Below are 13,072 nucleotides of genomic sequence, written 5' to 3'. Positions count from 1 at the left end.
AGATTGAAGTGAACTCGATCGCGGTCCACCATATCAGTGATTATGAAAATAATTTCGACTAATGACGGGAAACACTTCGAAAGTTGTAATTGATAGCTACAAAGTAGCCTTATTTGAGTCCTGGCGAGGCGAGAGGGAGTGTCAGACTTTTACTGTTTATAAACAACCCCAATCCTGATTTTCGAGCCGGAACCTCGGTAACCCGCTAGACAATCCGCAGCTCCGGTACAAAATAGCTTAGCAGAAGAATAAGCAACGTAGTCAAAAAAGATTTCTAGTAGATAATAGCACAGAATTTAAAATTAAACAACGCAACAGATTCATCCATCAAATACCACATTCATACATATCGTTACACCTTTAATCCCCGAAGGGGTAGGCAGAGTTGCACAATATGGTACGTAATGCCACTATGTACACCCACATTTCACAATTTATGTTGTAAGTCCCATGTAATGGGTGGTGAGCCTATTGCCATGTACCGGTCACATTTCCAGACTCCAATACCACATGAAATATGTAATTATGTCTTCTCTTTCACAAGCAAAATCTAATAACTAAACACCTCTATCTTTCCAGCATTACCAGCTCAAAAACACAAGTACAACAGCTATCAACTGATAAACAAAACACCAGGCCAACCAAAAGACAACCTAGACAAGATACGCATAACGACGACAAAATACCACAACATACCAATACTTATGTTGACACGCTCAAAAACTGTGCAAAGAAGTGGGGGATACACTTTAAACAACTTATTTGATGATAAAGGCATGATATATCTCACTGAGCCAAGATCTAGGCGGGATGTACAACGGAGAACATATGTTCCTAACCAAAATGCCATGAGCAGAAGGAAAATAGTTGCTGTATTGAATAAGGAACAAGAAAGACGAATGTTATCGGATCCGAATAATAATCACCGACGTCAGAAGAAACTGGGAGAGTATGTGTTTGATGAATTGGTTTCATAAATAATATAGTAATTATGTAGTTTGTTTTTTATTTTTGTAGCGGTTGAGTTAGAATGCTTTTGTCGCCAGTCACCATCCTATACTTTTCCATCTTTTTTTTTATATTTTACATTTGCTGGGTCGACGTTTGGCCGCCATCTCGCCTGATGATAAGTAATTATGCGGCCTACGATGGAGCACATCTGCCCATAAGCAACCTATTCACTCGGGCTTTGAAGACACCCAGGTTATACCCATCAGGAAACGCAGACTCCGGCAGAATTCCACTCCCTAGCTGTTCGCACAAGGAAGCTTGAAGAGAAATGCTTAGTGCTAGTGGGTGGGAAATCTACCATGAAGCGAGTTAGGAGTCGACTTAGGCCTAGCTGTGAATGAGCTATGAGCGAGTGACACTATCATAGGTGTTAATTTAGGTAACATTTGAATAAATAAAAGACATGATGTGATGTGAAATAACTTTAATAACCAACACAAAATATTAATTAAGGAATAGTTTAAAAATATAATTATACTCAACTCTAAAAGGGGCTCACGTATACACAGGGCCCCATGAATTTACAGTCCGCCTCTGGATTCAGGAAAAAAATTGGTTATTGAGTCGTGAAATGATATTTAACCTTATTCGCTTGTTATATACGAGTAGTAAATAAAAATCACGGTTTACTCACGTAAATTAATGGAGAAAAGCTCTACTAGTTTCGAGTAACAGAGGGACTCTTCATCTTGAAGTTATAAATCACTACGTAGTATAAAACAAAATCGCTTTCTCTGTCCCTATATCCCTTTGTATGCTTAAATCTTTAAAACTACGCAACGGATTTTGATGCGGTTTTTTTAATAGATAGAGTGATTCAAAAGGAAGGTTTATATGTATAATACAGGCATAATATATCATCATTGCACCCATGCGAAGCTGGGGCGGGTCGCTAGTAAATAATAAAACTAGAGGAGTTACACGCAAACAAATATTCTAATGTATACCATTAGCCATTTCAATAAGTTTCATATTTAAAATTACATTTTTCGCAGCCAACATCCTCTTTTTAGTTATATCGTGGATTTTAAAGTAATTCCGTATGTCAAAGTCGTAATGTTTCCTGCTTTCAGGCGAAATACCGTCTCTCTTGGTCTTCATTAGTCTGTCCATATTTTTTAAATATACTTTGTCGTCATTATCATCTTCAGTCATTCGGAGCGGTGTTTTGTATTCCACGTCAGTTGTTAAGGGATCTTGTTGTTTGTAAGAAGTAAATAGCAGAATTTTCGGTGAATCGCGCGCCTCTTCATTTGGCTTCTCGGAGTATTGGAAGCCCTTGGGATAACGTGATGTGGCTAAAATGAAATAATTAAATCTTATTAATATTATAAATTGCTGCCTTGTTGGTCGAGTGGTCGCAAGTGCGACTGCCGGACAAGTGGTCTCGGGTACGATCCCCGGGGTCGGGTAAAGTATTATGGATATTTTTGGTATTTCAAAAATTTCTCGACGAGCGCGCGAAACGAGCAGACGGATCACCTGATAATAAGCGATCAGCACCGCAGATGTCCACCCGCAACACTAAACGCAAGAGCAACAGGTGCGTTGCCGGCTTTTTTAAAAGGAAAAAGAATACGTTTTTTTCTTGAAAATTTAAAGGTCGTATCGGTTCGGAAATACCGCTGACGACAGATCATTCCACAGTTTTGCTGTGCGAGGTAGAAAGTTTCGCGAGAAGCGCACAGTTGTGGCCTGCCAACCATCTATATGATGTGGATGGAAGTGCTGTCGTGTAGGTCAATGAAAGACACGGCAGGTATCAGACCAAACAATTCCTCAGAGCACTTCCCGTGGTATAAGCGATAGAGAATGCACAACGAAGCTACATCTCTACGCATTTTTTTAAGTACTTAACATGCTATAGTAACAGTCGCGCATGCAAATTCTCAACTCGTTCGAGCATTGATGATGATCAATGCTCTCTTGACGTCCGCACCAGAGTGTGATTTGTTCGCAGCGAGATGGAAGGATGTATGTCGTGAATGTTTAAGGTTTTGTGAGAAGATGGATGGCTGATGAATTAGTTTTAAGTAATTAAAAATATTGTAATTTTTTCTTTGTTGTCAATTTTCAACATTTTAACTGTATTAAATAAATGTTTACTCTTACCTGCAAATCCAAACAACAACGCTAGCACCAATGCCCTTAGATACATCCTGTTGATAACTGTTCCAAAAAATTATAACACATACGAAAACTGTTAACCCGTTTATAATTATTAATTAAAGCTCATAATTGAAACGAGAAATCGATTTATCTTGCTCCAATCTTTATAATTACCTACATATCTAAGACCTAGGTACATAATTATAAATGGAAAAACCTCTTATGACTTAATTTAAACCACATATTTGTTATCATCTTGGCTAACAATATACGAAAAGTGAGCGAAATGGACCCAGTAGTTAAGCCAAAAAGTGCATTATTCTCTTTAAGCTAATTTGAACACTCTTTACAAATACGGCATTATAACAGCCGCGCCGCATGTCCGTAACATTCTTAGGCAATCTACAACAGCTGTTCATACAGAATTTAATACTTGATTAATTCATTTTTTTTATTTCTGTTGATACTTTCAATTTATTAATTTTCGCTTTTCATTGAAATATTTAGTTGTATTATGCTTCTGTGGATGAGTAACACTTGTGGTTTCATTTTAGTCATACGATGAGTGATCTCCATACTGTAATTTGTTTATCGTCATGCCATAGTTCTCAGAAAGGGCTTAATTAAGCGTAGCGTCAACGTAAAATAATATTAATCAGTTTATCGCACAAATTACTAAAAAATCTACACACGTATTCAATGTAATATTTTTCTTATGGACAAGCCTGCCACAACCTCCCATACCGCTGCAACTCCTGTGCACCAGGATCTACAGTAGATACAACCATGAAAACACCGGAACACTGAAGTCCAACGTCTCAGGGACATGAATGACTGTCTTGGATCCCGCAACGAAATAAATCAGAAGATATTATTAGAGGAGAAGAAAATAACGATAGATTCAATGAAGTATTTTTTAAATATTGATATATCAACAAAAAAAAAGTACTTACTTATATTTTGGGTTCTCAGGTTGGCGGGCCCCTGCGTTACTATGGGCCCCTAAACATGGTATGCAAAATCAATACCAAACTTCTAACTTTTAAAAATAAAAAACAAAACTTACTAAGTAAAAATATATTATTATGCCATAATAAAAATTCATTTAACTATAACTAAATAAAAACAAAATAGTAAACACTACATTTTGTTTTAATAGAAACATAAATAGGTAAGCTGCCATTTTTATTTTAATTGTCCTACAAATCAGTAGCTATAAATAATTAGGTGTCTATGTTTAAAGGAATATTGTATGTCTAAATATAAAGTGTCAAAAGAGTAGAACTCATATTGTCACTATCCCTACTCTTTCCGCGATTGTCATATACTCGACTAATGCGACATCATGCGTAATCGATCTAGAATCGAACGTGAAGCGGTGTTGCGCGGTGCAAAAAATAACAAACTGTCAAAATGTATTGACGTGACACCCCCCCCCGTCCTTGTCACAATTGGTCACATTTCTGAAACCCCTCCCTCTCTAGTGTGACGTCACATTTTATAATTTTACATCTAGACTTTTTTGAGTTTTTAGATAATAGTTTCAAGTTCGTGTTTTAACAGTTAGATTATAATAATTGAAATGTAACGTCACGAAATTTAAGTCTTGCCCCTTGTCACACTTCGTTGACATCCATTAATTACGTCACACCTTAGGGAGGGGGCGCTCCCCCTCCTTAAGGTGTGATGGCCCCTAATGTCGGAAACAGAAACAAAACGAAACGATTCACATGCACGTAAGACATAGCCGCCGTCACATCGCATCGCGTTGGATTCGCGTGTCACCGCACCGCTTCACGTTCGCTTCTAGTTCGCTCGCAGGACGTCGCGTAAGGGACAACACATATGACAGAACTGAACCTTTAAAAACATTAAATAAAAATATGTATACACAAATAACATTGCAAACAGATTTTTATAACATTTTTTATTTCATAAAAGGTATTTTTTATCATTTTTATAATATAAAATTCTACTGAGGTACTTATACGTCAAAATTATACCTACATACAATGCCTGGCGATAAATATTACACATCGACTTTTGGTAAAAGACATTTCGCAGCCTATAAGTGGCCACTGCTGACCAAACGCCTTTTCTCACACGGAGAAGGTTTGAGCATTAATCACCACGCTTGCTCAATGCGGGTTGGCGATTTCAAACTTATAATTAGAAATTATAAGCCCAGGTTTCCTCAAGATGTTTTTCTTCACCATTTGTCAGTGGTGTCTAAATAATCTTAGAAAGTACGTATAACTTGGAAGGAACCGAAACCAGTAAACGAGCAGACGGATCACCGGTAAGCAATCGCCGCCGCCCATGGACACTCGAAACACCAGAGGCATTACAAGTGCGTTACCGGCCTTTTGGGGTTAAGAATTTAAGGTTTGTAGGGGAATCGGGGATTGAGAAGATTGGGGAGGGGTGTGATTGGGCCTCCGGTAATCTCATTCACACAACGAAACACAACGCAAGTTGTTTCACGTCGGTTTTCTGCTCGGCCGTGGTATCACTCTAGCAGGCCCAGCAGTGCCGAAGCATGGTCTAATTCAAATAAATAATTATTTACTTTAACTTTAAGCAATGACGACTTTGACGCAGCTAATTTAGCCAATTATCTCTTTCGAAAAGTCAATGTGCAATATTTATCGCCATGCATTATAATCTAGGTAACCTAGTTAATCTAGGGTATCTCCTAACTTAGCACCGATCCCCCAAAAATCTCAAAAAAGAACTAAATATATAAATACTTATAAAAAAACGGACATCGGTATATTTTATGCCATAATTCGTCATTTAGTTAGGGGCTTACGTTTCTTTTTTTACTCACTAGATGTCGCTAGTGTAGTTTAAGATCACCAGGGCTTAGTATTAGTACGGTTTTAGGTTTAACAAGATCTTTTTTTTTAAGTTGCTTACATTAGGATTGTCTCCTGTGTCGTGTGTGCGTTTACAAACATACAAGTTCACATACACATGACACCCAGACCCGAAACAACAATTTGTGGATCACACAAAGAGTTGAAATGCGGGAATCTAATCCGCTACACGTTGCGCGGCAGCCGTTTGCCCAGGCAACGCACCAACAGTGCAGTCTAAGATCAAACGTTACCACGTAATGCCGCTATACAATGTACACCCACTTTTCACCATTTCTGTTATAAGTCCCATGCAATAGGGGGTGAGCCTATTGCCATCTACTGGGCACAATTGCGACAGACATTTTAATGTGCCAATAATTTGACACTAGCTAGTTTCTCTATTGGACAAATAGATCTCATGCTACATAGACGCCATCTGGTGTGCAAATAAAACGTTAGCCCTTATTGGAAGTCTAGGATTTTAGCGATCTTTCCCTGTAATTTTATTACTACTTTCGTGAGACATACTAAATTAATTATTATGTTATCGGCTTACTCACGTAACCGTTTAACGAGGAACTCGACTAGTTTCAAGCCATGCTAGAGGCTCATATTCATGTCGGCTGGCTACTGTATCAGCGCGACAGTCACCGCGTCGTGTGTCGCGGAATGCTGCTCATGAATATGAGCCTCTAGCATGGCTTGAAACTGGCTTGAAATGGCAAACCCATAGGGGTTCGCGTATCATACTTTAAAAAACCCTAATTAAGCTAACAGAAAACTTAAAATTTTTAATTAGGAACACGCCTAAACTCCTACAAAACGAAAATCCCAATTTTTATACAAAAAGAAAAAACCGCTAAACTCCCAATCCATAGACTATTTTGACATTTGACAGATTTGACAGCTGTCATCAACTTCTAGCATCGTTGATTGTCTCTGGAACCTTGACCTCTAGCCCGTCCATGTCTTTGGTCAGCGTGATCTGGCATCCGAGCCTGGATGTGTCTGTCAGCCCGTAGGCCAGGTCCAACATGTCTCTCTCCTCGTCACACGCTTCTTCTGGTAACCTGTAAAGAGGAGACAAAATTAGTACCTATTATAGACTATCTACATGTTTAGGAGAGCCATGCATTACTAGTGCTGGGCCGGTTCAACGGAGTACCATATAGGAGATACTACGACCTCACACGCTTGCATTGTTTTGCCTTGTGAGTGAGGTTACCGAAGGCCCAACCACCTCACAAATCCTCAATCACAAATACCCATTTGTAACTCCTCTGGTGTTGTGGGTGTCCATAGCCGGCTGTTAAGCGTAAAGATAGTGGCAAACACCTCCGTCTTATTTAGAGTGGATCCAAAGACATAAAACCTTTTTTGAGGTGCCAAAATCTGACATCTCCCACCTTGGGTGAGGCGAGATGGAGCGTTAGACTTTTACTAAGTAGCAAACCACCCGTTTCTACTCCTGCTTTTCGAGCCGGAGCCCCGGTAACCCGCTACGTAATCCGGAGTTCCGACATTTTTTTATCACCACACAAACATACCATCAGGTGGGATTGTAGTCAAGCATTAGTATTTATCGAATAAAAGAAAACAGATCGTATTATAATAGTTATGTAGGTATAATATTTAGTGATAATGGGTATGCCCTAATTTCCTAACGACAATTTAATTTTTGTTTATTTGTAGTAATTAAATATACTAAGTAGATACGTCTTTGAATCAATGAATATTACAAAATAATTGTGCAAGATATACTAGATCAGTTCACCGACTTTTTTATGGTATAAGCTGGTAAACGAACAGACGGATCACCTGATGGTAATCAATCGCCGCCGCCCATGGACACTTGAAACACCAGAGGCGTTACAAGTGCGTTTTCCGGCATTTTGGTTAGGAATTTAAGGGTTGTTGGGGAATCAGGGATTGGGTCTCCGGTAACCTCACTCACACAACGAAAGCATTTTTTCACGTCGGTTTTCTGTGAAGAAGCATGGCTCTCACACTTAATTATATGTAAGACAAAACACTGCCCACGTCGCCCAACTCAAGATTTGAACCAGGAGTTTTTTGCTCGGCAGTAGCCATTATTATTTATCAAATGCATTTCTATCCTCTACCTGAGAGATTAAAGGTCTCAGATAAAATGTAAATTACGAAAGTGACGGACGGTCGGTCTAAATTCTTATAAATGCGCAAAAAAACACCAACTTTTTTGCTCCTTCTCGTCTAAATGTGACATAACTAACTGTAATATGTTTTTCTATTCGGGACAAAAAGAATATATTATACAACGAACGGTCCCCATTTCCGAGATGCATGTATAATATATTTTGGGTCGTCGATGGTGAGAGGAAAAAATAAGATTTTTTAAATGTCTCCTGTATCGTGCGTGCGTTATAAATTGAAAGTAAACTATAAAATATCCGGTATACCTAAAGGTTGGCAGATAACTTAGCAAGATTTTGTATCATTATTTTTAACAAAAAAAAAAAATACTTTATTGACTAAAAATAAGCGGACGCGGACGTTCAATAGTCAGCGCAACGTCGCCGCGTCTGCACACAATGCTTGTGAGGATCAATCCCTGAGCGATTGGCGGAACGTTCTTATTATTTAAAAAAAAATTGCCAAATTACGTGCCGAAGACTATATCATAAAATAAAAAAAAAATCTTAAGGTTAGGGGTAGGTATAAGTATCATGTATTGTAAAGTATTTAATATAAGCGACATATCATTTGATGGAAAAAAATGCGGTGATATCGAATATCCGGGAAACGAGCAGACGGATCACCTGATGGTAAGCAAAAGCCGACGCCCATAGACACCCAAAACACCAGAAGCGTTGTTGGGGATTCGGGAATTGAGAAGATTGGAAAATAACTAGGCCTCCGGTAACCTCACTCACAAAATGTAAGCTTTGTTTCACGTCGGTTTTCTATGAGTCGGCCCAGCAGTGCCGAAGCATGACTCTCCCACACTTGAAGATTATGTCATATATATGTGATAGTTGTGCCTTAGATATAGAAAAAGAGTCTCACCTATCATAATCCTGCTTTTTTAATACAACGTGGCAAGTGGAGCAGGTGAGGGTGCCTTCACACGCGCCGTAGCCCTCGATGTTCAGGTCGTTGTTGACGACCACGTCCAGCAGTGTGTCGCCCACCTTAGCTTCCGTTTCTAGTTTCTTCCCGTCGTACAGGACGAATGTGACTTTTACTCTGAAATAGACAAAAAAAGGTCAAAGTCAAAGTCAAAATCATTTATTTCAAATAGACCAGGAAGGCACTTTTGAACGTCCAAGCAAATCTATACCATCTATACTAATATTATAAAGCTGAAGAGTTTGTTTGTTTGAACGCGCTAATCTCCGAAACTACTGGTCCGATTTGAATAATTCTTTTTGTGTTGAATAGTGCATTTATCGAGGAAGGCTATAGGCTTATAAACCATCACGCTATGACCAATAGGAGCCAAGCAGAGCGGTTGAAACCGCGCGGAAGTAGCTAGTTTCAAATAGACCAGGAAAGCACTTTTGAACGTCAAAGCAAATATAATAATATTAATAACGTCTGTCTGTCGGTCAGTCCTCTAATGAAGCTATTTGCTCGTTCCAAAGTGTAGATTCCTATGGAGAAGAACGAGCAAGAAACTCCATAGGTTACTCTTTTCCAACTATATTCACAATACAATACATGGTTACATTGTTGCGATTGCTTCAATTATGTGAGAACAATGTAAAAGTAATATTCAGGACTAGACTAGAAAGGAGTTCTTAATGAGATGTATCTACGGATGGACTATGGGCCTCTTTATAGGGTAACTGATAATTAGTGTACGATATTTAAACACGTGATTGTACTCATGATTACAAAAAACTTTCCCAAAGAAACTTGTTTTGTATACTCATTAGTTTTATTTTTATCACAATAACAAAACAACAAAATTTCATTAGCACGCGCGCGTAACGTTCCAAAATACCTACCTAGTTACTAGTCTTCCGATAACGCGGGCGCCTCGCTGCTAACAGCTGATCATGCGAAAGCACGCGCGCGCAAAATTTTGTTGTTTTAAAAATAAAACTATAAACGCCGCTTTTCGACAATTTGCAATACTTTAGACGTTAATTATTATGTTATCGGCTTACTCACGTAGGTAACACTCTACTAATCGCCGCGTCGTGTGTCGCGGAATGCTGCTCATTAATATGAGCCTCTAGCATGGCTTGAAACTAGTCGAGTTCCTCGTCAAACAGTTACGTGAGTAAGCCGATAACATAATAATTAATTTAGTATGTATCACGAGAGTTATAATAAAACTTTAGACGTTTTAACCATGATAGACAGATGGACAAGGTTGGTTGATAACACATTGATTATTTCAAGTAGGTACTTCAAGCATCTACTACCGTACTTGTATTGATAGCTGATACTTCCGTATAATGTACGCAGTTACTAGTTAGTATCTCTAGCCAAGGAGTATCAACATTAGAATCTACAACTTTGGGATGAGTAACTTTACAGGAAAAATAAAACACCACCCTATTTCCAGACTCTAGGTTCCTAATGCGAATGCCGCATTCTGCACGCGCCTCAAAGAGTCATCATTTCTCTACAGATAGGGCCCAGTAGGCGACCCGCAGCTGCATACAACAGATTACCGGCTCCAGCTCGAAAAGCAGGAGTAGGAACGTGGTGTTTTTGCAGTAAGAGTCTGACACTCCCTCTCGCCTCGCCCAAGGTCGGTTTCAAACCGACTTTGATACTTTGGCAATGTGTAGAAATGAAGCTTCGTTGTGCATTTTCTATCGCTTATACCACTGGGAGTGCTTTGAGGAATTGTTTGGTCTGATACCAGCCTGCTTTTCGCCATCGACCTACACGACAGCACTTCCATCCCCATCATACAGATGGTTGGCAGGCCACAACTGTGCGCTTCTCTCAAGACTTTCTGCCTCGCACAACAAAACTGTGAAATGAGCCGTTGTCGGCAGTATTTCCGAACCGATACGACCTTCAAATATTCAGGAAAAGAGCATAATCCTTTTAAAAAGCTGGCAACACACCACCAAAAAAGTTACACCTTCAAAAATGGATTTAATTGTAGGTAGCTACATACATGATCTACTCATTTAAAGTCTCTAATGAAGAGAAGCAGTCACAAAAATAAATCTTGCATTGTTGATAAGATTAAGGCACTCTAAGTAGTTACCTTAAAAATTAAAATAGACTTTTATCAACTTTAGTATTTATATCTATCAGCATATCTAGTACCGACTAACTACATCAATTGTTATTGTATTAGTCATAGTATTACAATAATAAATAATAGCGTAACATGATGAAATTGCAGCTGGTGTTTAGCAAGTTAATTTTTTTATGTTTCCCCACAATATAATTTTCTCCTGTGTCATGGGTGCGTTTACAAACATACAATTTCATATCAACATGACACCCAGAATCGAAACAACAATTTGTGGAGCACACAAACAGATTCTTCATGCAGGAAACGAAACAGCTAAGTACATGTTGCATGGCAATCGGTTTTCTGCAGTTGAATATATAGACAAATATTATTATTTTATGCATGAGTGTGCAAGTGTGCAAGTTTAAAACCTACCAACGGCAAGTACCAATGTGACTTTTTTCAAGTTATATGTACTTTCTAAGATTATTTAGACACCACACTTTAACTTTGACATTGAATACTCGGCTGATTAGACTATTAACAAATGTGATATTACAGATTCCAATATTATAATTATGAATTTATTCACTAAGTTAGACAAATAGGTATGTTAGTTAGTTTTATGTATAGAGTTAATTAGTGCCGAAGAAGTATATATTGGGGAGGGGAGAATCTTCTAATTACTTCGCGAGGCGAAAGGGAGAGTCAGACTCATACTGAGTAATAACCACCCCGTTCCTACTCCTGCTTTTCGAGTTGGGACTCCGGTAAATTGCTAGGCAGTCTGCAGCTCCGAAGAGGCATAGTGTTATTATTTAGTCATAAGTACATGTCTATGTATAGTGAATTAACTAATATCAATTTAATTTGAACACCTAGTAACATATTTAGTAAAATTAAATAATTGAAAGATAAAAAATTACTGCAGTTTTATTTATACAATTTGCTAAGTATTATACAATAAATAATGTGTATATTATAATCTCTGGACAGTAGCCAGTACCTCAAAAATAATCTCTAAAAAGTTTTCACTTAGCAACTAACCTCTTTGCAAACTAAATACGAATAGATTTTAGAAATCATGTAAAATTCATAAAAAATTGTAAAAAAACGACTTACTTCTCCTCTTTTAAAGCTAATTCTGTTGTAGATAATGGCGCTATGCTCCTCTGATTGACGAAATTCGTTGTTACACCGTTATTCTTAATAGAACAACGTAGATTTCGTGTTGTTACACTTTTCAATAAATTCCGTAACATTTTTGCTTATTTTCTAAACCACAGGAGTGCTTGGAAGCGCTGAATCACTGCGTATATCACCACTGTATATTAAGTAATTCAACGAGATAGCCTCTAACTGATATATGATAACATAATATGATAATTTCATCAAATTATTCTTGACCTTACAGAGTAAAATTTTTTAGGTTACACAAGATACGTTTCGTTTGTGACATTGAAATTGGTGATAACTATTTTTATTCAAATTTCTCAATTCAATTCTCAATTCTCAATTCTTTATTGCTTGCCATAATGTATTACAGGTTGTTAGTATATAGATATTAGTCACAATTATGGACCCTGTCGGGCACAGCAAAATAATACCTAGTAGGAGAGAGGAGGTGCAGTTTTTTGATAACTAAAATAGGTTTTTAGTATAAATTTTAGAGTCACTTATATCGTGTTATTGTTAATTATAGGTTAGGTATTTGTTTTATTAGTGAAGATGTTTATTACAGCCAAATTAGAAATTGAACAGCTGCGTGAATAGGAAAAGTGTAACACCTGATGTTGACGTTGACATTGCGTTTAATTATTAACTTTCGTGTTTTGGTTTAATAAAAAAAGTTGTTGCATATTCTGTAAATCGATTTGTATTGCTTTAAGAAATTAGATCAACG

At 37.8% G+C, this 13,072-nt stretch overlaps 2 protein-coding genes across 2 annotated transcripts; both read right to left on the bottom strand.

Moving 5' to 3' along the window:
- Positions 1 to 1,591: 1,591 nt before the first annotated feature.
- On the bottom strand, positions 1,592 to 3,225 carry LOC126912257 (uncharacterized). Its single transcript, XM_050703813.1, has 2 exons — positions 3,124 to 3,225; positions 1,592 to 2,309 (listed from the first exon to the last, which is right to left on the bottom strand). The coding sequence occupies exons 1-2, from the start codon at positions 3,167 to 3,169 to the stop codon at positions 1,948 to 1,950; spliced, it is 408 nt and encodes a 135-aa protein (XP_050559770.1). The 5' UTR covers positions 3,170 to 3,225; the 3' UTR covers positions 1,592 to 1,947.
- Positions 3,226 to 5,030: 1,805 nt separating this feature from the next.
- LOC118278565 (adrenodoxin) lies at positions 5,031 to 12,637 on the bottom strand. The gene is made up of 3 exons (XM_035597824.2): positions 12,292 to 12,637; positions 9,027 to 9,206; positions 5,031 to 7,051 (listed from the first exon to the last, which is right to left on the bottom strand). Exons 1-3 carry the CDS (start codon positions 12,429 to 12,431, stop codon positions 6,895 to 6,897), a joined length of 477 nt encoding a protein of 158 aa, XP_035453717.1. The 5' UTR covers positions 12,432 to 12,637; the 3' UTR covers positions 5,031 to 6,894.
- Positions 12,638 to 13,072: the final 435 nt, after the last annotated feature.

The sequence above is a fragment of the Spodoptera frugiperda genome, chromosome 24 (assembly GCF_023101765.2).
Source record: "Spodoptera frugiperda isolate SF20-4 chromosome 24, AGI-APGP_CSIRO_Sfru_2.0, whole genome shotgun sequence".
Lineage (NCBI taxonomy): Eukaryota > Metazoa > Arthropoda > Insecta > Lepidoptera > Noctuidae > Spodoptera > Spodoptera frugiperda.
The sequence above is the reverse complement of the archived record's forward strand: the minus strand, read 5'-3'. Positions and strand labels throughout refer to the sequence as shown.